At 31.7% G+C, this 26585-nt stretch overlaps 4 protein-coding genes across 9 annotated transcripts in view; 2 read left to right on the top strand and 2 right to left on the bottom strand.

Annotated features, from left to right (window-relative positions):
- The window catches only part of LOC131668139 (protein Skeletor, isoforms B/C), a 59029-nt gene extending 51063 nt beyond the window's left edge, over positions 1 to 7966 (top strand). For 4 of the 5 annotated variants that reach the window (XM_058942039.1, XM_058942040.1, XM_058942041.1 and 1 more), the window contains exons 5-12: positions 916 to 1154; positions 1792 to 1972; positions 2261 to 2284; positions 2836 to 3193; positions 3709 to 4029; positions 4264 to 4387; positions 4466 to 4760; positions 4899 to 7966. In XM_058942039.1, the coding sequence (XP_058798022.1) occupies positions 916 to 1154; positions 1792 to 1972; positions 2261 to 2284; positions 2836 to 3193; positions 3709 to 4029; positions 4264 to 4387; positions 4466 to 4760; positions 4899 to 5045 (1689 nt within the window). In that variant the 3' untranslated portion in view covers positions 5046 to 7966. The remainder of the gene's footprint in view (positions 1 to 915; positions 1155 to 1791; positions 1973 to 2260; positions 2285 to 2835; positions 3194 to 3708; positions 4030 to 4263; positions 4388 to 4465; positions 4761 to 4898) is intronic. The other variant, XM_058942042.1, reaches the window with a different exon arrangement.
- Positions 7967 to 8330: 364 nt separating this feature from the next.
- LOC131668138 (nuclear pore complex protein Nup107) lies at positions 8331 to 14823 on the bottom strand. Its single transcript, XM_058942037.1, has 7 exons — positions 14219 to 14823; positions 13661 to 14133; positions 13386 to 13593; positions 12449 to 13302; positions 12063 to 12380; positions 11722 to 11976; positions 8331 to 11625 (listed from the first exon to the last, which is right to left on the bottom strand). The coding sequence occupies exons 1-7, from the start codon at positions 14583 to 14585 to the stop codon at positions 11524 to 11526; spliced, it is 2577 nt and encodes an 858-aa protein (XP_058798020.1). The 5' UTR covers positions 14586 to 14823; the 3' UTR covers positions 8331 to 11523.
- A 231-nt stretch (positions 14824 to 15054) lies between these two features.
- On the top strand, positions 15055 to 17084 carry LOC131668079 (G patch domain-containing protein 4). The gene is made up of 2 exons (XM_058941924.1): positions 15055 to 15277; positions 15594 to 17084. Exons 1-2 carry the CDS (start codon positions 15229 to 15231, stop codon positions 16856 to 16858), a joined length of 1314 nt encoding a protein of 437 aa, XP_058797907.1. The 5' UTR covers positions 15055 to 15228; the 3' UTR covers positions 16859 to 17084.
- Positions 17085 to 17260: 176 nt separating this feature from the next.
- Positions 17261 to 26261, bottom strand: LOC131668080 (beta-1,3-galactosyltransferase 1-like). Of its 2 annotated transcripts, none has more exons than XM_058941925.1 (6): positions 25849 to 26261; positions 25569 to 25676; positions 25209 to 25452; positions 24083 to 24348; positions 23739 to 24013; positions 17261 to 23622 (listed from the first exon to the last, which is right to left on the bottom strand). In XM_058941925.1, the coding sequence occupies exons 3-6, from the start codon at positions 25450 to 25452 to the stop codon at positions 23196 to 23198; spliced, it is 1212 nt and encodes a 403-aa protein (XP_058797908.1). In that variant the 5' UTR covers positions 25569 to 25676; positions 25849 to 26261; the 3' UTR covers positions 17261 to 23195. The 2 variants fall into 2 exon arrangements, with proteins under 2 accessions (XP_058797908.1, XP_058797909.1); XM_058941926.1 differs by having other exon boundaries at positions 25266 to 25452; positions 25849 to 26258.
- Between the last annotated feature and the right edge of the window lie 324 nt (positions 26262 to 26585).

Raw genomic sequence — 26585 nt, 5'->3', positions numbered from 1 at the left:
TGTTCTTAATATGTTAGTAATTAGGGGAGTATCTCATAACAGTCTTTTCACCAAATTAACGCCGAATATGCTTACTTAGTAACACTCCAATTTATTCATCAGCAATGCATGTTGTTGAAATATTTTTATAATTATATTGAAATAATGCTCTGATAATTATGATATCAGAGCATAGGTACCACACTCCGTCTATTTGCGACGTGAAAAAACAAGATATAATCATTTAGACACGAAGGTGATGCCTAAACGAATTCAATGATATAATGTATACTACCCACAATTGATTACACAGCACAAAGTGGAGTTTTATCTGGTAGATACAGCTGTGCGATGGTGATAAATACCTATATACATCATCCTCGGAACACGAGCGCGTGAGATTTCCGACTTTGAGAAATTAGGCTGCTTGCGAAGCGAAACGCGCGCAAGAGTAGAGGGGATCACGAAAATCACGAGAACCCTCGTTTACGTGTCTCGCGATATACCTATATAAAGTCGTAAAACTCGCCCCGCCGCGACATTTGACGAAACTCGAAATAAACGACTCCCCACGGCGACGCGTCAAATCCAACGTCGCGCCAACGCTCAGAGAAATGATGGATCGACTTCGCGAATTGAAATTCAAGTGCGCTCACATTTTCGCGGGGACCCACTCCACCTGCCCTCTCCTCCGAGAAATTATGACTTCACGCTAATTTCCAAAGCGAGAGGGACAAAATGGTGTTAATGCCTAGCGCTCGTTTGTCATTCGACTCTCATTACTTTGGTCCTTACACAATTTTCGCGCGGCTCATTTCGAAAGAGGCTCTGGCGAGTCTCTCAAATTTCTCGAAATGAACGCGTATATCAGTTTTGAAGTTAACGAGCAAAGTGCGAGTATACGCTGATGTTTGTCCTTTAATATTTGAATTGCAGGTAAACTTTGGCGACGTTATAATTCCATCCAACATAACCATACCCCAGCCACGCGTACTGCCGGAATTCTCAAGATTGGCTCACGGATTGCGCAGTGACAACATTACCATCCTTGATAGTAAAACCTTCTACATACCGAATTTGCATTACGATGGCGCTGGGCCTGACGCTTATTTCTGGGTTGGCCGAGGTGAGAGGCCCAACGTTCATGGAATCAGGGTGCCCAATGAGATGAACAGGTGGGACCTTTTTTGCGCAGTCGGATCTTCATCGTTCGCAGCAATCAGTCAAATAATTGCACAGTTCAAGCGTGTAGTCGAACCAAATGTGTCACATTTCAGAACGCTCCAAGCCAGCTTGGATCGTCGAGCTTTTAAGCTGCGGGTTTTCATTGACCAGTCTGTAAATTCGTATTGGACTTTTAATCTTTCTTTATTATTAATGTAAAACATTCAAACTATTTATTTTGATTTGTAACCGTTGGAGCATATTAAGATTTTTAACTGTTTATTTAAAAGTTCGCGTTCAAAAAGTTTGGTAAGCTCCAGAATTCAAACCAACTCGGAGGGTCGATGTCACGAGCTTTTTCTGATTTGTCAGAAGCCCACTAATAATGAAAAAGTAATAATGACGCATAGAGTAAAGCAGCACTCTCAGTCAGCCATAAACTGAAAATAAAGGCGGATTAAACGAAAATTCGAAGAGTGCGAATCCCTTTGAACTTGACGAAATCAAGCATGAAAATTGACTGACATAACTCACGACCACGACAGCGGAAACGCAATACACTTGAAAGCCGCGCGCGTACACAGGTGAAGAGTTCGAATTGAAGGAATATATGTGCATGGGGGACGCACGTGTCGTCTCTGATTACAGCACGCAGGTACTGAAGGGCTACGAGGGCGTGGACATCGAGATCGTGTTGCCTGGCAACCTCACCGTCTACGACATCGACTGGCTGGGCGTCTGGTGTGTGCAGTACCAGCACGACTTTGGACACGTGCTCATACCAAAGGACCTCAATGTACCTCCCGCTCTCGGACAAACCAAGATCGCGGTAATTTTACCTTTTCCCCTTCTCTCGTCTTATTTCTCCAATTCTGTTTCTCGACATCTTCATTGTTCATTTTTTCGATCATTCTGTCGCTCATCGTTAAGCGTCATGCTCGAGGATCAAGGCATTCTTTCCGAAATCATCGCATACCTCTATTGAAGTATTAGTTTGCACATTTCTAACCAATATAATTCTGCGAGCTTTCTACATTCAATAGAATTATTAGCGATCAAGTGCCTAGGAAACAATAATATCACATCCAACTCTTTTTGTTGCATGCCCATGGAATAGCCGCCATGGTGGTATATAACCCCTGTGAGTATTAATAACCAGGGATCTTGCTAGATGTCACAATTTTCAACGAATGCTCTTTGTTGTTTCTATTTTCATAATTTCTTATTTTTCAAAATCCCTATTCATTTATACTTGATGGAAAATTCATTTTGTACGTGCCCCGCATGCGTTATACAAATTTCATGGCAGAGACATTATATTTTCAGTCATTAATTCATTTCGTTCATTTTTTAACCAAAAGTTAATTTTGTTCTCACTGAACCTAATCCTGCATTATATTAGTCTTCGATTAATTGATATTTATTATAATTTTACTTTTGCGTGTAAATATACAATTAAAATTGATATTTGGATTTAACAAAGAAAATTATCTATAAGTTTTGAGTGTTTTAATGATTTATAAAGGTCTTCAATGTCGAATGATGTAATCTTGCTTTTTCGGTGCCCTTATATTTTGAAAATATGTATAAATATTCAGTGTAACAGCTTGTTCGGAGTGAGCGTGAAAATACCCGCATAGACGTAGGAAAAAGCGTCGAATAAAAAAGCAAACCTCGGGTGAAACTTTGCAGACAAGTAGCACAGCAGCACCAGAGCTGAGCAACTGCGTCGAGCTATTGAGCGGCCGGGTGCAAGTTCGTTGGGAGTTGATCAACGATGACGTGATAATCGAAGTGTCGGGTCGGATTTTGGACGACCAATATGTGGCGTTCGGTTTGTCGGGTCAAGAAGGTCGCCCTGAGATGCTTGGCGCCGACATCGTCGTCATCGGCTACAACAAAGACCAAAAGAAATACATCGCCGAGGACTACTATATGTCTGCCTACTCACAGTGCGATGGTAAAGATGGAGTCTGTCCCGATCACAGGATTGGAGGCAAAAACGATGCGGTACTACTCAACGGTTCGAGAATCGACAGCATTACCACCGGTAAGCTTTTGTTTTACTATTCAAATGTCTCTTTGATTGTACTGTTAAAGAAAGCGAGATGCCAACATTGAGCAATAACTTGGAAGTCATACGCTAGATTGACTTTATCGCTTTAGCCGCTATTTCTATTTTTTTTATTTAAAAGTCATCCGAATTTCTTCGATTTTTCACAATACGTAATGTTATCAAAAGCTTCATTTGAAAAGCTGCTCCAATTTATAGCATAAGCTCTCTAGCATTTTATTTTGCTCTCGCATATCATTGATCGCAGATTAAATTTGACTTTACGAAAGCGCTCTTACAGAACTTTAAAAAGCTTTTAAGCATTCACGGTGTTATAATATGGAAAAAGTAATTGCAGTCATTGCCAACAGAGAAGGAATAAAACAAAATTGACCGCGCAATCGTCAAGCAGCGCTGTTGAATCAAATTCAGTCCTTGTCAGTTCGAAAATAAAATAATAAAGGATAAAAAAAAAGATTTGGTTCTATTCAAATGAATGGTGAAATCGACAGTGAAGTACAAGCGACCGCTGCGCACGAACGAATTGATCTACGACAAAGTGATACCCGACACGGCGACGACAATTGTCGCGGCAATCGGCCAGCTGAACAAGCAGTGGGAGGCCAACGCCCACCTGGCTTCGGACGTAACAACCGAAGACTTCCGCATTGATTTTGGTGGCCGCGGAGTGCACCAGTGTACTAACTCGCTTTACGACCAACCTAAACAACCGGAGATCAAGGCTTGGCCACCAATGATGATCGCGAATGAGGATACATTCACCGCGAAGATAGGACCCACTGGTGGCAAGAGAGGATATACCCGTATTACTGGTATGAATCATTTGTAATCAGCATTGCAACACCTTCGCCACAATTAGTCTGGATGCTTCGACACTTTGACTTGCCAATTGAACCGTCAAGGTTCACCTACGACAAGCCAAAATTGCATTTATTTCGCTAGCAGTTTCTGGTGCTTACAGTAACGTCATTAGAATAAAAATGAAAATTGCACTGTGCAAAAGCTTTGCTACATTGATGTTTAACAACCATGTGTCGATAAAACAGGTCAGCCATCTTGGGGAATTGCGTGGTACATAAACGATAAGTTGATACCGGAAATAACAGTGGAGAGAGGCCAGAACATCACCTTCATCGTTGAAGGTGGAAAGGACAAGACCAACCCCGCAAAGTTAGTTACGCGAATATCTAAATTAAATAAATCGTTTGTATCCTACGAAGCATAAACTGAGCAAAGATCGTCGTTTAGGTACCATCCATTCTACATAACCGACAACCCGGAGGGTGGCTTTGGCCAGTTGAATCCGTCACAGCAGCGCCGCCAGAAGGTATTCGCGGGCGTGGCCTACGACGAGAACAACTACCCCTACCCGACCGCCGCAGGCCGCTACTGCGAGTACGTGCACAAGCGCACCGATCAGAGCGAGAAGTCCGAAACCTTCCGTGAATATTTCGACACTCTCAAACTTGAGTGCGAAGAAGGTGAATCCGCCACTCTTGAGTGGCACGTTGAAACTGATACGCCGGATTTGGTTTACTACCAGGTACAATATAACGAATTTAATTCGAGTAGTCCAAGTACGCGTAAAGTCAGACAACTCGACGGAGATTAAGGAAATCTCACGCAATTGTCGACGAAACTTCGGCCATATTTAATAATATGTAATTGTATTGTCCTAAAGTGTTATACACACAAGAACTTGGGTTGGAAAATTCACGTGGTGAACGAAGGTAGCAGTCCAGTCACGCAGTCCGCCAGTCAATACGCACCTTCGATCCTCCTCGTCCTTACGTTCGCTTTGCTTGCAGCAGTTGCGCGACGCAGATGAATGGAAGTACAAGACTTTTGAAAAGCACACGAAAACATTACAACCAACAGGTCAATATTGAAATGAACGACAAATAACAAGGGTATAAATATTAAGAAAGTATCCAGTTGATCGAAAGGAAAAGAAAAATATGAAAGTAACGAGCTGGTGATAAAAGTGGGCTTGTCGATAACCCTGCTCAACTATAGTAAAACACACACGATACAAGGTTGTATGAAAGTAATTAGCCCGTAAGCGCGTATTGAGAAGATTTATCGAGATATTTTTAAGAGCTAACAGATTAAAATATTTCATATTCTATATATATATTATAAGAGCGACAAGACAAAACTTATACACTCAAACCTTATACATAGTGTATATGTTAAGAAAAATAACAAAGACGTTTACACGTAGGTTGAATGGATAAAAACTTGCGTTGCATTCGGAAACCGATGATAATAATCGTGACATTTGACAATAAATTTAATCGGACATATGAACGTTTTGACAATAAATGAAACGGTCTTTGTATAGAAAACAAATATTATGATTATCGCAATAGTAATTTCTCAACATTCATCGAATAATAAAAGTACACTGAAGTGATGATTAGGTAACTATATTAATTATGGACTTGAGCGTTCCTAAGTTATCTTTAATATGTTCTAACATCTTTGGATTAAAAATTGTTCACTTTGTTTGAATCTTAATATAATTAGCGATGATAATGAAAAGCTTAAAAATATAGATCGAATCAAGACAATAATCCATAGCATTTTATTAGTTTATTTGCAATTGATTTTGAAATCAACTTAGAAATGTGAAAGTCCGGTAAAAAATGTACATTTTGCACAAAATAAAAATTAGAATTGTATTAAGGTGAGTATTCATAAGATGAACTCCGGTAGACAATAAGGATACTAATTGACTACAAATGCTGTTCGACAATAATAATGCGGTAGACTAAGTAAAAATGTTATATTATTAGATAATAAAGGCTGAGAGATGGAGATTAGTGACAATAAATTTATTAATTCTTTCTCTCATCTGCCACAAAATGAATTTGAAAGATCTACGTAAATATATATATAGCTAAAATGATTCATTATCATGTCATTATAATCGGATTAGGCTGACAACAAACGCTGTATTCAATATGTGTAAATTTAAAAAAAGGGACGAAAAGGTAACGAGACGAAAGTAGAAAAAAATATGAGCTACGGAGGATCTTCCTAATAAACGGAATGAAAGTATAATTGTGCCTGAAATATTATTATTATTATTATTACTTACAACACAATTGAGACGGAACAGACGCATAGTAAGAGTATAACTGTCAAATGGCCTCGCGAACATTTGGAAATTCAGTCCCTTGAGCTTTTAAACAATTATCTTTTCTGCTTTGAACGCACTAAGAAAAAGTCGTTCGAAGAAATGTTAATATACCGTTGGTGCGATAACATGAATGTAAGATGGCTTGAAGATTTTTTATCAACGTAAAAATGGAAAGTTTCAATTAAATATCAAGTGACAAGTCCCTGACATTGTAACTCATTAAAAATATGAATTCAAATAAAATGTTGAGTAATCAATATTATATGTACATTTAAATGTTGACCTATGCATTTTAACGCAAACACCGATTTTAACACTAACACGTTTGTAACGTATGAATTAACAAACTTCTACTCATAGTACCATCACAGGTGAGAAAGTATTAAAACGCTCAAGGGATACTAACAAAAATTTACTAAAAACTTACAAGTGAGAATGACCAAATTAGATTATTGATGTTACCAACTTCGTAATCCTTTTGGAAGTGATACAGAAGGAGTGTAAAAAGCCAAGAAATCAACTAAATACATAATCAGTCCATGACATTGAGTGATGGTAATAATTCTAAGTGAAAGATACACATGAAGAATGTTAGTAAACGATTTAATTCCAAATGCCGCGAGGTCTATGTATATGAATGTTTTTGAATTTGAATGTCAATGAAAAAAATTTAATATTAAATGCCCTTTCAACTATTTCTTACGACTTATTCGTAAATAGCTTCATAAAAAGGATAATTAGCTGAAATTAATTACTGGGCTTGGTAATTATTAGGACTGTGAAAATTCCTTTATGTGCGATTATTTGTTTGATTCGCGTTAAAATCATTGATAATATATCTTTCTTAAAACATTTCGATTATGAGCGTTAAAACAAAACGCTACTGTATAGCTATCGTTTGAAGCGTCCATATATAAGAGCAATTAAGGGAAATAACGTAGACATGAATGCTGAAAATGCAAGTGTTGTTTATCGCGAATTCTTCGATGCGCACATAGGCAAGGGACATATACATAATATATTATTATAATACATTAATATAGTGGTTAAATTTGGCTTGAATATAAATACAAGTCACACTGGGTGATGTATGACAATAAATATTATTAAGATAAAAGCTGACACGTTTCAATGGGCTGTCCCGAAGAAAATTAATAGTGAAGAATTTAAAAGGAATTCGTAATTATGAAGCTTTTTTTCAAAGCTTGATAGAATTAACCTTGCCCTTCACTATCGACAATGAAGTTTATAGAACAAATTATATTACATTTTGATCCGTACTTAAAATATTAAACACCTGACAATAATATGATTCAATCGAATACATTGAATTGTTTCAAATTTGTGAGAATTTCAGCAAACTTACAATAAACTATTGACAATAATGAATATGAAAAGGTGAAAATTTAGACAGTAAAACAATTTTCTTTTTACGGGTCAGCTTCATGATGTCCACGGTTGCTAATAATAATTGAATAATATAGTGAATAATTTACATTATCTACTTAATTATATCTAACCATTGATGGTAAATAAGTATTTGGTTATATTTTTAAACAAACTTTGCAAATTATTGGTTACATTATGTTACATTTACGTGCTGTATACAGATGTTTACAAAATATTTAGATATATTTAACGTGAATATTTATCATAATTCCTTTCTACATTAAAACTGATTATAGAGGTGATATCTATCAAAATTATGTTTAATTATGCATAATATGTATTTTGATTTTATGAACAGAAATATTTTATTAAGTTGTCTTTTTCAATTATGAGTTTTTTTATACATAACTTCTCGGATAATTTTTACATGAAGAGAAAATTGGTGAAATTGATTAATATATTTATATCAAATGTTTTACTGTATCTAAAAATAATTATGAATAGTATACCTTTATTTTCTCGCTTAAACATTACAATTTTCAAATTGTGCAAGTTAATTTTATCCTAATGAATATGAATGAATCTGAATTTGTGAAATTATTTCGAGTAAAATTGATTTTAATCTTTAGTAATTTCGTGTGAATAAATTTATTATTATTGTACTTCCTCAAACAAAAACATAATTTGTTATGTAATAATTCTTATGCAAAACACAGAACTTGAAAAAAATTTGTAAGTAAGAAAAATGTGTAATATACAAGTAAAATGGGAAAAAATAACGAAAAAGACACAAATTAAAAGAGAGTTACAAATAAGTCAACAGTTTATCGATTGTCCTACAATAATCTAATCCAGCATTTTTCATATTAGTATGAGTATATTTATAAGTTAAAATTAATTTACTTTAAATTGCGTTCTAAACGAAATCGTATATATATTGCTTATGTTCTATTCACATTTATTAAGGTGCGAGAGAGTTTTAAGTTGATAGCGATAACAAGAAGTAATTATAAATAACCCCTTACTATTTATTAAAATTTCTGATCAAAGATCATCGTTACAAAAATGTTATCATTTAAAACTAAAATTAAAAAATGTAATAAAATTGTTTTGGATACACGAATATAATATACAAATGTTTCCCTAATAATGTGACAAAAAAATATAAAAATTACATCATAAATAAATTAGACCGAAATTTTTTAGATTTATAAGATATAAATTGTGAAAAAAATGTAAAGTATATTCAATACATCCAGTTATATTAGAAAGAAATATTCAATGCATAATTACAAAATGAAAGCTTGAGATAAACTGAATAGTCGACAAATTGTGTCAATATTTAACGCAATATAATGAAAATAAAGGAGACTAGGAAAAAAAACAAAAACAAAAGTGATTCTTGATGAACGAAGAAAGTACGCTAAAATATAAATATAAGAGTATAATTTTCCGCCTAATACGTTATATATAAAAAGCATATAGTATAGTTAATATAGAACCTATATTCTTTTATGCGGTTTATTGTAAGTAAAAGTAAAAAAACAAAACATTTATTAACAATATACACAGGCATAATGAAAGCGAAATCAAACAAGTCAACAAATTAGACATAGAATATCAAAAGTATTAAGCATATCGACAAATAAATGTCGCAAGTCACTAGTTAAAAAAACGACACAAAAAGAATTGTTAATTTTAAGCACAGCAACATAAAAAATGGCTATTGCTATTTACTCAAATCTGATTTATTATATGTTCAATAATGAATGAAAAACAGGTCAATTGGTTCAATTTTCAATGAATCATTCTAATATATAAATCTAGTAACAGATTGTTTGATTTACCTTCATCTATATGTGGGGTTGTAAATATGATGCAACACGTAGTTCAATCTTACAGAGAAAAAAATGCGATTAGCGAAAAAAAGGACAGTTTGTAAGATTAATAATTCAATTTCAATTTCTCTATTTTTAGACCGTTCAAAAAACTTTCATATACGTGTACTTGGATCTTGATCGTGTCTTTACAACATTTCTACCGTGAACAAAAAAATATTTATGACAAAAAAAAATAAAATTGTCGGTACATTTTTCCCAATGTAAATTCAGCTGTTTTTAAGTGCTGATTATTAGGCATATAAAAGATTCACAGTTTCATTAATAACAAACAAGATGATACTTAAGTATTATACACTGATGGGTGTACCAACAAATACGCACAGAAACTATAATCTAAGATGATAATGATTTCAGTGCGCACACAAAACCAGCTATGAATGCATATTACAAGAACTGAAAACATTTAAAAGATCGTACTCAAAAAGTAAACACACATTTGAACCGACTTTTTTTCACATTTGCATGTTAGAATAGGATTAAGAAATAAGAGCTATCAATGGAATATTAAAAAAAAAAAACATTCGTAAAAAGTTGATGAACTGATGAATTTACATGTTCCATACTGTATTGAATTGTAAAGTTGCAACTAAGGGTATCAAAGAATATATAAGCTTTTATATCAACCGATAACCGACGAGCTTTTTTATTGTAATATTAACGGGTTTAATTAAATGTGTTTTCGAAGTTCAGGTGTAGTTTGTTTTTTAAACAATTGTATACTTGATTTTTTGTTATTTTTTAAGTTATTCTACATAACTACAAAATAACGTTTAATAATAATAATAATTTAACAAAAAACCATTCGAAATACTTGGAAGCTTTTTAATTATTTTTAATGATATTTTGACTATATACGTCAATACACTGGAGCTGTAAAGGCTATATAAGCAACATTATTGTATATAGATAGGGGTTCAAAAAAATACCAGTTTATCTTGGAATCGTTTGATTGTATAAAGTGTGGAATAAACATTGTTAGGATTGATTTCGAGAAAGATTTTCCAACCCTTGTTAGTCCTATACCAAATTTTGAAAAACGTACTACTGGTTCAAATGCATATTGTAAAAATTTATTTTTTAATGATGATTAAGGTTTAGTATAAATCTCATAAACGGTATTGTAAACAATGAAACATTCCTATCCCTACTGCGCAACTTGAGCTGTTTTTTACGATTGTTAAAATACATGGACAATATCTCGAATAAAAGTATAGCGTTCTTAAAAATTAACTGAGATTATATATTTGACGTCCGTTTCATTCCTATAAATTATGTAAGTAAAGTAAATTTTTTCAGCAAAATAAAATTTAAAAACGAAACAAATCGATGACAAAAAATGTGTTGTATTAGACTTGTAGAGTCTAATGTCAACAAGAGTAATTAAACACTGAAAAATGAATCATCGGTTTTTCTAAATATGTTGTTTCATTTTGATCATAAATTACACATCTAGATAATTTTGGACTGTACCTTGTCAATGTAAAATGCTGTTTGTGATTATTTGGTTATAAAATCGAAATCTGTAAGCTTAAAGTAGGTCTGGTAACATAAACCTATTTTGTCTACATAGACAGGTTAAAAATTAAGTTTTTTTTTGTAAGAAAAAATTTTCATTAAAATTGAAACAAATTTTATATTGACTTGTTGTAATCAACAATACACTGGTTTTATATAAAAAAGTGACAAAAAAAAAATGGTACTGCAGTAGAAAAATTACTGTATTCGATTTTCATCAGTCTAACTCATGAAAATCATTTATATAATTCAATCTATAACGCCACTTTTCTCGTTGTATAATATGTACAATGTGAGAATCGTAATATGTTCATTTAAAATAATATACAAGATGATCACGAAGACTTGGATACTTTTTATTTGGAGTAACCCCACGGATCCTTCTTTTGGTCCATTAGAGCAAGAGATGACTCGCAAATCTTCTTGAAAACTTCTCTTGATTTTTCTTTTATGAATACCTATAACATAAATATTAGAGATTGGTAACGAAATAGTTAAATTTAACAAAATTTATTAATATTATTGATTTATATTTCAAAGTACAAATTACTTACTTTGTATAACTGATGTTGTTCTGAAGCTAAAATATCTGCCAGTTGAACGCATTCATTATGTTGATTCATTTCTGTCATCACAGTATACAGTAATAAAGTGATTTTAGGGATACATAATTTTCTAAGTTTGTCTAGTTGATGCTCTCTTAAAATTTCATCAGATGTTGTGGGTTCACTACTTGTAGTATTTACGGAGTCGATTAACCAACCACCATCGGGAAACAAAAGAACGTTAAAGAGCAACTGTTTAACAGCCTAAAACAATTGAAGATAATGTAGACAGTGACTACAATTTTATTTATATCGAGAGTATAATTATAACAAAATTATAATATCTATACCTTTGTATGATGCTGCATAGTAGTTTTCCATCTTTCCAATTCGTTGTTATATATGGAACTTTTATGTTCAAATGCTACTTTTTCTGTGAACGTAGCAAAGGCTGTTGGTTCTGGTACAGGAGTTGGTCTGTTGTGATGATAGTGAGAAAACCATTCAGCAAAACCCTCATTAGCATCCAAATAGGCTTTATAGCACAAATATTCTCGGATAGATGAAGATGCTTTTTTAGGCAAAGCGTTTGCAGTCATTAAATTTTCAATGGTATTTTGCAGTGCAGGAAAATCATTCATAATTATATTAATAGCATCTGCTGGGATCTGAAATAACAGAAATATTCATAATTTCAATAGAATTTCATTAAAAAATAGTCTAAAGCTTTTCATACCTTGTTGAATGCTTTTCTAGCAGCATCTAATTTTTCATTAGTTAAAAAATATCTTATTAAAGCATTGGTTTGCCACAAAGCTTCTTCTCTTTGGCTTGGATAGAAAATCAACCAATCAATTGCATTAATTTTTTCCAAATCAGTTTCCGTTATGTCACCTTTTATATCTTTTGGATCAAATTCATTATCTTTCTTCCTAATGTTTTCAACTACCAGTTTAGTGATTGCTTCAACATTTAAGTTTGCATCTTCAGCTGCGTTAAGACATTTTTTGCGAGCCTCATAATTGCTAACTCTCTCCAAAAATTGAGCGTATTTTGTTATCTGTGCTTCTTTTGATAAAGTAGATGTGTAAAATGCTACTAGAATTGGATCGCCAAGATCCATGAGAACTTTAACATATTCAAGTAAAACTTTCTCTGATGCCTGTTCATTCACATTTTTTCCAATTTGTCTTAAAAACAGCATCAAATGAGCAAGAAATCGCAGAAATTGAGTATCGCAAGTTTTTTGATCAATCATATTGTCTACATCATCCATCAAAGTTGTAATTTCATCCAAAATTAAATATTTTTGAATTCTATTGACTGGTTCTTTAGCTTGGGAATTGATAGCGGGATTTTTAGAAGCTTCCAATTCATCAAAAATATCTTCTAATGTATTTTCACCTTTCCAATATTCATCAGGTAAAGCAGTATAAGCTTTTGGCATAAATCCTCTCACTTCTGCTTCCACTTTGATATCAAGAAGAGTTTTCAAATAAGCCCAAAGACCATCTTGCCATGATGTTGCCACAGATAATAATTGCTTCACATTGCCACAAAGACTAGAATAAATAGCTCTATAGTATGGACCTGTAATTTATAAAAAGGAAATGTGAAAATATATTTCAAAAAAATACCCAAGTTATAAACTAAAAAACTGTAATGACACTTACCAACTCTATCATCATTAGACAACTCCCAAGCACATAGCTTCCACAAGCTTCTATTAGGATTGCCTTCTACAGGTAATTTTGTATCAGTGAGAGGATTTTTATAATTTGGATCATGATATGGTATCCATCCTAGTAAACATGCTGCACGCCATTGCTGACCACAATGTATGGCTAGTGCTTGAGCTTTTTGTAGCCTACCACAGCGTACCTAAAATATATTGAACATGTTTTAATTATTTAGAGATAACTGTTGAAACTGTAGATTAAATGCAAACCTCAATAAGCATTCTCTTTTCTAATCTTGCATCATCCTCTTTATCTAAATCATGTAATGGTTTGCCTTCTCTAATTGGAGCATCTGGATCCATTGAAGTTACAATTGGTCTAGACGAAGGAAAAGTAATTTCAGATTTTTTATTTTGTAGCTGATGTAAAGTATTCTCCCAAGCAATGGTTCTATCTGTAAAATTTTCTATTGAAGGTAATCTGTCAGCCCTATCTAATGCATTCTTCTCGAGCCAATCAATTATGAGTTGATATTCTCTAATCAGCTTACTGTTCTTGTACAAAGTTCCAATCACCTCTTTTTCTGATATATTACAATTATCTAATTCCATTTGATCCTCATAATCTGCTGAATTTAAACGATTCTCATAAAGGCAGTAAACTAGTCTCCAAATGTTTCTTTCATTTTCTAAACTCATTTCTTCTAGAGATAAATCTGGGTTTTCCACTTTTGATTTGACACCTTCAGTTATAAAAGTTAATATAAAAGCTTTAAATGGTTATCAGTGTTATCACATTATTATATATATGAAGAATATTTTACTAACCTCTCATAAGATCTAATGTATCAGTACAATTCTGAATGAAATCAGCAACGGTTTCAAAAATCTGAAGTTCAGATGTGTGAGCTTGAAAACTACCCAAAAAGTCATAATGCAGTTTTGAGTGAATATCCTTCCAAGGCTCTTTAGCTTTTAAAACAAGACCAGTAGCTGTACTGTCATCCATCATTTCTCTAAGAGTCATGTCACTTCGCTCCGAACTAGCCATAATATTTCTAAGTTCATGAGGTGCAATAGTAACTGATGGCATTGTAATATCAATCCCTTTATATTCATCTGCTCTCCCCATTGGAATGTCACTATCCCCATTTCTTAGTAAAGTATTTTGCAGAAGTGATATCCTTCTAGGCATAATTGTAGTACAAAATCGTGCACTTTTTCACAATGCTAATGAACTTTATTGTTTTCTATGAAACTTTGAATACCACTAAACAGTAAATACTTAATTAAGTTTCGTAAGTGATGATTGAAGTACTCATGACTAATTATTTGTATAAATTTACTATGTTAAGTATGTCTTTTATTTTTATAAGTTCAAATTCTCAAATGAAAACCGGTGCCGTAGTCCTGTAGAGCAGTGATTAAGCTAACTGCTGAAGTGCTAAGACTGCTGAGTGCTGAGCTGCTGTTTTTGGCGCGCTTGATTACGAAACTTACGCCATCTAACGACGTATAAGGAAAGCAAAAAATGGCCCAAATGTATACGATAGGTTGATAAGATACACTCACACATATATGTGCACGCACGCACTGTACGTATACACACACACGCACAGACCACACACGACACACACGCGCGTACACAGTTGGAAATAGGAACACACGAGGTGAGGTGACGCTACGCAATTCGGCTGCTTTGTTAATATCCATTGTCATTGTCGATTTTGTTGATCAAATGTCAATCTATTGTCGATTCTTTTTAGAACTGTTCTTAGATTAAAAGTGATATAAAATTATCAACTAATTTTTTCATTGCTGATGATATAAACCAAAATATGTCAAGCTTTGGAAAAGCACAACTGTTAAAATATGGATGGACTGAAGGTTAGTATTGTGATGCTATCAAATTCTTTATATAAATATACTGTAGAACTGCTTGATTACTTGATTTATTTTGCAATTTATGCTAAGATGTATATAATTTATTATTGGCATCTCATTCATATGCAAAAATGTTTAAGGATAATCTAAAATTCTATGATAGTTACTACTTTTATTTATTTGTTGTATTAAATAAGTATCATACAATATTAGACAAATTAGTTGAGTGGCTTTTTATATCTAATAAAAAAGAACAATAATTTTTTAAAACAATTAAATATTTACTAGATATCTGTATTAGGTATGATTGTTGTTATAGGTAAAGGTCTTGGAAAAGACGAAAATGGCATTGCAGAAGCTTTGAAACCGAAACTAAAGTTTGACACTAGTGGAATTGGACACAAAGATACAGATTTTCAATGGTGGACTTCTGTTTACGATAAAGCCCTAAAAAATGTTGTATCAGAAAATGATGCTGAAAAGGTTTCTGTAAAGGTTTTGAAAGAAAATGCTTTCAATATTTCGTCTACTCAATCTGGACTAGAAGTATCTGAAAAGAAAATTGTACTTCAATATGGAAATTTTATGAAAGTTTCAACTTTGAAAGACGGAAGTTTAATCAGAGATCAAAATTGTCAAGCAATTGAAGAAGATAAGCCAGAAGATGTGTTATTCACTCAAATATCTGATGAAGAACTTTTCAAGGCATGTGGAGGGAGAACTGCACATAAAGGAGCTAGACATGGTTTGAAATTAAGTGGTAAACTTGCCAGAATAGCTGAGCAAGAAAAAAAACTACTTGCTGGAGATTTTTTAAAGTCAACTGAAATTTCTTCAGATGATAAATTAAAATTAAAAAAAGCAAAGAAAAGGAAAATGGTCATGGATGTAGATCAGATATTATTAAATACAATTGTTGACAAAGTTTCCGATGATGAAGACAATATAATACCTCCTATTCCTAATCAAATAACAGATGAACGCAAATTATCAAAGAAAAGTTGTAAAAAATTGAATAGAAAAGTAAATGATTTGTCCCATCAACTAAGTAAATCTTCATTATTAGAAAACAATGACCAAGGTAGTAATAATGACAAGACAAAAGAGCAATTTTTAGATAAACTATCTAAGAAAAGTATTAAAAAATTAAAACGAAAAGTCAATAAATTATCCAACATGCCACAGGTTGATGTAATCGATGATCAATTGAACAAATTATACTTACTAAATAAAACTGATTACGATGAACATAATAATGAAGATGAATGTGAACAATCTAAAAAAGTTAAAAAAAAACACAAAAAGAAAAGACGTAAACAAAAATTAGACGAATATAATGCTTGCAATAATGTGAATAATATTCAATTAGATAGTGACATTATGCAACCATGTCTTAAAAAGTTTAAAAAGCATTGTAAGGATTTACCAGAGTCTTCAAATACAAACACAGAAAACAATGGAATAGAAACCGATTGGGAAAGACAAAATTCGAAATACTCTTTCTGCATTTGGCGAAATTCTAAAATCAAAGCAAAAAAATTAAAGAAATATGAAAAGAAAAAAAAGAATAAATTAGTTAGTTGAGTATAAAATATACTGGATTTAAAATTGATGAATTTATAATTAATTTAGTTTAATTTAGTGTAACCAAATGATTTATTGCATTTGCATGTCAGTTATTAAGTGAATTTGTAATCAAATATATATGCGTGCATAATTTGAAGAATTTTTATATAAATGTCAGTAGAAAGCTTGAAGTTTGTACATATTGATGTAATTTAATTGGATAAATGAATAATATCAGCTGTAAACAAAAAATTAATTTTTTTTATTTGTTACCATCTTAAATGACTGTGTCATTTGTAATATATGTTAAAATAAAAGAAATTATTTATTTCAATGTTAACAAACCTGGATAAAGGAACATGGAAAGATAAAATTTGAATTAAATGTTATTGACACTTTTCCTAAAAACTTGTCTTAAAACACAGTTTTTATTGTTCATAAATAAAAAACATACATACAAATAAAATTTGATTTAAAAAAATCTATTCTCTTAAATAAATACAACCATTTTATCGGACACTGTACAAAGTGCATATGTGTATAAATAATTTTCAACTTAACATAAAGATAATTATTCAACTGACTTGATAGAATGAGAATAATTATATTTTTAAAGTAATTATTTATATTGTTCAGGATAAATGTCGATTTTCATGTATGTTCTTTGAGGAGCGGATTAAACTCCTTATTTTTCAATTTGCATACAGATTCCAGTCCACTGAATATATCTATATATAACAATTATGAATAGTCATCAAAACTTTATTAAATATTTTATATAGGTACGAGTTTATTTTAAAACAGCATAATATTTAGACAAAATATCTACAAAATATGATACTTTTCGCAAAATTGATTGTAAAATATGATTCTTTACTTTAAGTTTATCATTTAATAAGCTGGATTAAGTTCAATAGTTAAATTTGACAAATTTATGTACAAATCATAATAACTTGTATTATTTCCAATAAAATATTTTAGCATCGAAATTTTCACTACAACGGAAATTTAATCGTTCACATTTCACGCAAGAATATATTTATGTATTTATTATGTGATACGTTATACACGTAAAAGACGTGTCGGTTAGAGTACAATGTAGTTTCTAAGGCCCCCTATGACGCATTTAACTATCAATTATTAGTTTCAAATGTAATCTACTTTACAAATAAAAAATAACAAATTAAACAATTTTAATAAATTTTCATTTTTTTAAAGACTTATAAATGAAAATTTTAACGTAACGTATTATTCATTGCGCATATTTAGTTGCATTTTCTTCTAACTAAAAACTAAATGTATTTGAGAAACTTGATTATTTCGACGGAAGCAGAGGGAAATAAGTACATGAGGTACGGCTAATTAATGATTTTTTTTTGCTGACGGAGGAAAGAGTTTGCTCTTTGATATTATCAATTCAATCTTGAATTTAAGTAAGCAATTGATGATTTATATAATCGAATTCATAAGAATTTTTTTATAAATATAAAAATGTAATTCAAACTGATATACTTTTTCAGAAAACTATGATGCATGTTATTCGTAAAGTTTTTACACATCTGCAAAAGTCGATTCAAAACTTTTACAATAAGCACGCACAATTATTACTCTGTCATGAATATTAAAATGTCAACTTTCATAGCAAGTCAGAAGGACTGATGACTATTTCGAATACATTGAATTTATTTTATTTTCAAGCATTTTTACTCTGCAAAGTACATATCTAATCATAATTTATGTTTTACGGTTCTTACCGTTGCGTGATTAATTTTCGAGTTCGAATTCAGCCATACCGCACTTTCAAAATGCCTAAATTTGAAAAAAAACAGATAAATTGTAACAAATTTATTCCTATCTACGAAATCGTCTATCTACAATATAATATTTTTACGTATAAATATTTGTAGAATCATCATAAAAAACTATTAAACCGCAATTTGTATCATTTATTGTATATACACTTTTCAGTCATACCCTATATGAAAAAGTATGTTATATTTCATTCACAATTAAAGATATCGCCGTAATTAAAAGTTGTGTAATTGCACAGATTTTATAGTATCGGTAAAATTGACACGGAAAATCTTAAAAATAGCAAAACATACTGTACCCGGAGCATTGGAATTGGAAGCATCTGAAATGCACTTTCTTTGGAAATTATTATAATCCAACTACTTAAATTGTAAATATATGTGAATGCTATTACGTTATGCTGAGCAAAATCATCACAAGATCAACATTTATGTATGAGTCACTAACACAGCACATATTATTATAATTATAACAGTTTACGAGCTGCATTATATAATTACTCCTAACATTGAAAAGAAATAATGCAGCCATTTTTATAATTTCTTTTGAAAAAGATTTATTTGTTATCGGAATATTTCGATTCGTATAAAAACTATTCAGAAATTAATTGATTAAAATACACCAAAACCTTGATAATTCAAAAGTCAAGAATCTGGGCTTTAAATTTGAATTATCGAAGTAAATATTATGAAAAATTGAAAAATTTGTAAATTATCAAGATCGTCAAGATCAACATTTATTTATCAATATAAATGAAATAATTTTTCGTTGTTTGCAATTGAGTCTAGTTTCAGTCATAATTAACATTTTTCAAAGTCTGTAAGAAGTCAAACACTTCATCTTGTTCATACTGATTCAAAACCTTATATTTGTAAACAGATTATACCAAGTGTTGCGTAGCATGTGCTCGAAATTAACTGTTCGAGACAATTTTGAATTATCAAGGTAAAAATATATGTGTCTCATGTGTGACGGTGGGTTATGACCTTTTCTTTCCTCAATAAGAACCTTTGCTTGTTTGTGAAAGAGCGCAGTTGACTGTCATGGCAAAAGTCAATTTTCTTAGAGTTTTCTAGTCGAGAAATATTTGTAGAGCAAAAATAGTATAATTTCTGTGTAGAAAAAACTGATGACCATTGATTTGGGCCTGTGTATCTCTATACAACACTCTCGCTCTGTATAGAAATTTAACCATTATAAAAACAAAATTATTGTCAAACAATTGAAAATACTATTATTTAAATAAAAAATAAGAATATCGATAATATAAAAATAATTTTATCATACATTTTACGAGCTTGCAAGCTTTACACATTACTTTTAAAACAAATAATCATTTACTAATTATCTTTTCAGACAAAAAAAATTAAAGTTAAAATTCATATGTATAATGAAGATTTCTACTATTCTGTTTAACATATGTGACTTAATGAAGTTTTAATTGTATTAAAATCAACGTTATATGTCCAGCCAACCGCCCTCTCCGAATATAAAAAGGCCCACGCAACGCCTCGCAGGCAGTTCAAGTTTGAATTCAAGTTAAACAGTTCCAAATTGAAGTTCAAGTCACAAGAAACTAAAAAGCAGTCATAAACAACCAGTAAGGAAGCAGTCAAGCAATCAAGATGTAGTCAAGCTAAATAAGGAGCTGAGTCAAGCAGCCGAGCTTCAAAGGATGAAACACAAAAATGGATTACTGTCTCGCAAAAAATAACAAGAATAAAAAAAGTAAAAACAGAAAACTTAAAATAACTCTCTCTTTCACTCTTCAGTTTATAGTCCATCCTGAACCCCGTTAATCGGGTACTGGTTACTGGGTATTGGTTGGACTTGGGGATACTTCTGTAAATTACTCCTATCGGATGGAATTCAAAAACAAAAGTATAGTGAAAATGACACTCGCCCGACCGTAATTTTCAATGATAATCATCAACCAAGATATCACATTGCTGGCAAAGCAAAAAACTCGGATACTGCGATAAGCCTCACGTATCTGAAGTTGTTTCGTTGTCATGACGTCACACATGAATCAAAAAATTTCTTTGAAATATCACGGTTTTAAATTGAAAAATTTCAAATCATTAAGGTAATTTCACGTAGGTTTTACTATATTACTCAAATAGTTAATCAAACATTTGTTATAAAGAGTCAATTCATTTTGGTTATGCTATATTATAATTTTTAGCAATTGACTATTAACCAATTATAAATACGTATATAATAACTGATTAATGTAACGATTTCATTATTATTCATATTATAAAAATATTAGCTTACTATCACTCAATAAAAATATTTTGATTAAAAGGTATGATCACAAAATTAATGTTTGCGCTGTCTTAAGCAGCGTAGTCAAAATTACCGAATGCGGAATTTTCTAAAAACAATGAGAAGAGAAATAATACCGGAATATGCAATTTGAAACGGAATATACCAAGAATATGATAAATCCTAATTTTGAATCACGGAATTTCAACTTTTCATCTTGGATTTTTCCCTTTAGCTATTTCATAATTCTAATTTATCACATTTGATATTTTTTGTTTCGATATTATTCCATTGTAATAATTCTTCAAGAAAATCTTTAATTTTAATTGCGCTGTGTCTTGATTATATTATCATTAGTCGCTTAAAATTTTCTTGAGAATAAAACATATTATATTACTCATAAACCGCCGGTCCATTTTGTAGATACTGATCTAGACGATATGGTTCTACACGAATTTTTAAATTTTATTTATAATTCACTCCTAACAGAATAGAAAATATGTAACAGTATTCATTAGAAAAGGAGATACTATTGAACATATAAACTTTCTATAGAAAACTCTTGGATTAATTGGAATTATTTTGTAAAATAATTGATCCAAATTATTCTACATAAAATATTTCTACAGGCATAAATAAATATTTGAAAGAATAATATGTTTGAGAATCTGTCCATTATTAAAAAATGTGCAAATGTACTATAACGTCGCGTAAAATATTTTATGTTAATTAATTGTTCATTAATTTTTCTGTAAAAAGATATGACTTCGGGTAATATCTTACTTTTTAAGAAAAAAGTATTTGTCTGTACGAAACGAACCTACTAACTCATGCATTTGTTACAGAGATATCTACTACTGTTATAAAACAATATCACGGGTTAAGATTCCTTTATATGTATATATAGCACACTACGGTATAAAAATTATAACGCGGAAAAAAACATCTGATTCAATAAATTGGTAGTATACAATTGCATTAATTCAACTGTAGCTCGTTTGACTAAGCCGATTATTTTTAAATCATTTTTAAAAAGACACTCTTTATCATAAACGTTCGGTTTCAATTATTTAGCCAAACTGACAGATTAATACTGTGTTATAAAAAAATTAATTCTTAACAATTATTTTTAAATAATGGGTTTGATTGAACAAGCTGCAATTGAATCAATACAATAATTGTATAATACAAACCAAATTATTGAATCGTATACATTTATTTTGCGTTATAATACATACTCAAAATGAAACGAAGGACATAACTCGATGTGCTATATATACTAGTAAAGAGATCTTAAATTCACTTTTACGTGTTTACTTCTGACGGATGGATTGAACAAAATATTTACGTTTGTTCGCGTTTCATACAAATAATATTCTTTGATCGCAACGCATTATTATTTTCTATAAGTCAGCTATACTGAATATATGGCATTAGAGCAGAAGAGTTCCTCAAAAGTAATAAACCCGTTTTTCGAGAATGCAAAATGAATTAATTATACGTTTCAATGATAAAAGACCTAATTGACGTTATTCACGTTTCTAATTCAGTCAATAAAGATTCCATTCACTCATACACGGATTTATATTATCCGAAATGTCAACGATTTTTCTTTGTAAGTAAACAATCGACTATTCACAACCCTACCTTTGTTTCAAGTTATGCTATAACAACAAACTCACTCATCGTACACAATCATTTATTCTGTTTTTATTCGTTGCATTTTCATGAAATTCAATTCATCTAACACTTACTTTTCATATTTGTAACGAGCACCATCGAAAATTCCACACAGTTATTCGATGAATTAAAAATATTCATTTAGGAACAATACTTCATAACAACATTTTTTTTATCTTATACTAAACGCAAAATTCGATACGCGAAATGGTTCATCTTTGCGCCGTTAACAATTACGAATATTTGGACATGCTCTAATGAAAATTAGAACATGGGCAAACGTACTTAAGTAAACATGATATTCTATAAAAAATGAACACGCAAACGGGAGTTGCACTTGAGAATGTTAAAAATACTAATTAAAAGTAATAAATCTTATCGTTAAATTATTTAAAGGAATAAAGTCTTCAAAATCTATTAATTATATCGATTTAAAAAAACAGAATAAATCGCATCAAAGAATGTTTATAAGCTGAATTGTGCCGTACTTGAGTAAGGAAGCGAATAGATAGGATATTTGAAAAGTAACTCGAAGACTTTCGATTGAACAGTAAGCTCGGTATCTGGCGAGTAGCTGCAATCAAGCTCTTTTTCACTAGATGCATCTATTGCTAAGGATCCGGTTCTTAAGCAGGAAGTAGCCAATGTGCCTACCGAGTCTACTAACCGTGGCGGTTTTTTTCTCAGAGTTCGATCGGTTGACACAGCCAATAATAGGCTCGTTCAGCTTACCCCAGATCATATACATACTCGAAGAATTCACTCTGTGCATGGTAATGGCCTCACGAATAGCACAATTCTCCAGCTTTCGTTGAATGTAGCTGAAACCATAGTGGTTTAATGGCTTAAGTCCTGCTCGCTTGGCACACACTCCCGTAATATAGACATCCTCAAGGTGAAGCAAAGGCGTCGACAGAGCGGCTTTGTACAAGCGTTCTGCTACGTCGAAGCTCATCACGTAACCCGTACCCGACAAGTAATTGGGATAAGTGCGTTCCGCATACATATACCTAGGTGTGTACCTGCGATGTAGACAAAAATGAAATAATAAGTTTAAAGTAGAGTTTTTTTCATAGCTCTCATAGATTATTTTTCCGATCTCTGTTTTCAACAACTTGGTGAAATTATTTCAGCTTACCACTTGTTCTTTGGATCCGTTATAGGTCTTGCATTACAAATAAGTGAACCGATTAACGTTTCGGTCTTTTTTGGTCGGCTTTTTAAAGCTTTCATGAGAGCTGGCACATTTACAAACATATCGTCGTCAGTTTTCATAAGATAAGTAAGTTTATCGCAGTTAGTTGTGACCCATTTTAACAGCATAGCCGATTTCAACGTTAAATTATTGTATGTATCATGGAAGTTTTCTTGTATTATGTCGTTGTACAAATGGTTTTCATCTATAACGTATCCCTGTGAGAACAAAATTATAGCTCTCATTTTCATTCATTCACAAAGTGTATCATATTATGTCGCACTTACATTTAGAGTGTCGTTATCACTTTGTCCTAAGAGAAAAGCAATTCTGACAGGTGAATCAAATTGCATATCCAAGTTTGTTTGATTTCCCCAAGTATTTCTAATAGCAACACGAGCATTTGTATTATCAACAGCTGAACAAACAACGATGAGTAGGTACAGTGATTCACTGCAGATGTTTCTAGGATTTAGAATAGTTGTTGTGTTTTCAGGGTGGATGTAAGTACATACATCTCGAGATGTATTGTAACTCCAGCCTCGTAGTTGAGCTAAAATTGTAATCAAGATTAGAAATCGATATTTTTTATGCAACTATATACAATTTCTTTTAAATAGGTACAAAAATATCATTAAAGTGTTACTGAATCAATAACTTTGAAAAGCAGCAGTACAGTTCACAACAAAAACTATTGAAAAAAAGCAATTTTTAAGCATTATTGTTAGTGATACAAAAAAGCCAAATCCTTAATATTAAATATACAGAATTTTAGCATGGTAATTTACACTGATTATGAGATTACATTGACAAATTATAAAGTATTGCTTTACCTTGACCAACACTGTTACTTTGAAAATTCAATTCTACATTAAACATTTTTTTTAAACCTTTACCTATTGTAGTAATATGTTTTATTGTATATATGTGGAAAATTAACTTTTCTTAAAAAAGAAAATGATCAATTAATAACTTTACTTTAATACTTTAATAATACAATTAATAACAATTAATAAATACAGGTGTATCTACATAGATAAATTGTACATCAGATAACATTTGAATTATATATTTTATGTACAGTACAATTTACATTTTGCTTTTTCACACACCACACACGTAGCAACAGATACAAAAAAGATAAAGTTAATTTTCTTCATTGCAAATCAAACGGATTTTATTAGTTCACAGTGGAATCATTGTTAGTTTGAAAGTATAGGCTTATAACCACAATAACCATTAACAATTGTTGTCATTATAGTTCTATAATATATCCAGTTTCAGTTTCTTTAAATATTTAATGACAACAACAATTAGGAATAGTATTTTACTGTTACTTACATAATTTGAAAGATAAGTTCAAACTTAACCATGATAAGGATTAGATAGTGCTAAGCATAGACAAATGCATACCTACAGAGGCAATGAAGTGTGTACTTCCCACAGATCCAACTGGGGACGGAGTCTCACCTAAACCAGTAAACTGTCCTTGTGCAGAATGATAAGCTGGCACGTACAATAACCCAAGCCCTGCCAAAATGATAAAACCTAGTGCTAGCCTCTTCACAAAAGAAACCCTTCCTTTTGGACTTGCATTGCCATTGTTCAAGCTGGATGCAGGTGGTAATTGCATAGGCAACAGTCGAACCCGGTCCATCTTCAACAATCATAAAAGTTATTTGATTGTCATTTGGTTACAGTATAGTATTTGTAAGAATTATATTTTGTTATATTCATGTTATAGTTATATTAAGTATTCAAGTGAAAGTTTACCTCTGGTGTAAAAAGATGCGACTGACACTCGCAAGTTCTCCATTTACCTCATCTTGGAAGATATCCTGTCACAGTATACAGATCCTTATCAACATCGTAAGTGTTAATCTGATGAGCAATAATCAGAACGTTGCTTAATTAAAAAGATCTACTGCGTAAAATAACGTAGTGTTAAAATGAAAAAATGTATAAACAATGAAAACGGTGTCGACTCGTACAACAAAAGCAGGTAGATAATGAGTGAGCAACGAAGCGCAAAACAAAAGAGAGAAGCTCATACCATCAGTCAGATAGACGCCAAGATCGGGCGTAGATGTAGCAGGTTTATTATCATATAAAAGCATTTGATGTGGTGAACTTTTATCTTATCGTGGACGTTCCTGAAATGGGGTTTCCCTTTACGTGTTATACACGTGGCAAGCTCAAAATAACACGTCCGACTAGCGCCAAACTCCAGTGTCGACTGCTCCAACGGAATAAATATACCGACTCCCTCGCAGCTCTCACTCATTCTCGCACTCTAGCTCCTCTTCGCCAATACGCAGACGTGAATATGTATGCCTAACACATAATATATATAAAAGCTGTGTGTATGCAATTGTGAATTTAAATAATGACAGTTCGTGCAATGTTAATGCAATGAGGATTTCACAACTGCATTTTTTATACTTTTTAGTTATCTAATTCTTTTATAATTTTAATTATTTAAAGAATGGTGAAAATAATTAGTAGCATTTTTAAATTACCCTTTTAATGTAAATTATCATTTTTATCAGTGCGATTGCATTTAACCTTGAAGCTTATTTAATTATACGTTTAGATTCGAAATTAAATTAGAAAAATTAGTGTCAATATTCAGTTGTCTGTCAATTTTAAAGTATAATTTTTCAAACACGTCATTCGTGATATGCAAAGCGGTAATATAGTTACATATAGTTATGTATATGATATATAGGATAATTACAGGTATTAAACTAGTTATATTTATCGACCATTGAACGAGTTTTTTTTATCAAC

This window comes from Phymastichus coffea, unplaced genomic scaffold (assembly GCF_024137745.1).
Source record: "Phymastichus coffea isolate CEN01 unplaced genomic scaffold, Cenicafe_Pcof_1.1 PCOF00074, whole genome shotgun sequence".
NCBI lineage: Eukaryota > Metazoa > Arthropoda > Insecta > Hymenoptera > Eulophidae > Phymastichus > Phymastichus coffea.
This window is presented reverse-complemented; position numbering and strand designations above follow the sequence as displayed.

What these genes read in the sequence shown, in the direction of transcription:
- LOC131668080 (XM_058941925.1), bottom strand. Translation starts at nt 25,452, where the DNA reads ATGGACCGGGTTCGACTGTTGCCTATGCAATTACCACCTGCATCCAGC. An exon ending in ACACTTCATTGCCTCTGTAG is followed by an intron (nt 24,349 to 25,208) that starts GTATGCATTTGT and finishes TTACAATTTTAG; the next exon opens with CTCAACTACGAGGCTGGAGT. An exon ending in ACGGATCCAAAGAACAAGTG is followed by an intron (nt 23,623 to 23,738) that starts GTAAGCTGAAAT and finishes TCTACATCGCAG; the next exon opens with GTACACACCTAGGTATATGT.
- LOC131668138 (XM_058942037.1), bottom strand. Translation starts at nt 14,585, where the DNA reads ATGCCTAGAAGGATATCACTTCTGCAAAATACTTTACTAAGAAATGGG. An exon ending in CTAGAAAAGCATTCAACAAG is followed by an intron (nt 12,381 to 12,448) that starts GTATGAAAAGCT and finishes CTGTTATTTCAG; the next exon opens with ATCCCAGCAGATGCTATTAA. An exon ending in AACAACATCAGTTATACAAA is followed by an intron (nt 11,626 to 11,721) that starts GTAAGTAATTTG and finishes TTTATGTTATAG; the next exon opens with GTATTCATAAAAGAAAAATC.
- LOC131668079 (XM_058941924.1), top strand. Translation starts at nt 15,229, where the DNA reads ATGTCAAGCTTTGGAAAAGCACAACTGTTAAAATATGGATGGACTGAA. An exon ending in AAAATATGGATGGACTGAAG is followed by an intron (nt 15,278 to 15,593) that starts GTTAGTATTGTG and finishes TTGTTGTTATAG; the next exon opens with GTAAAGGTCTTGGAAAAGAC.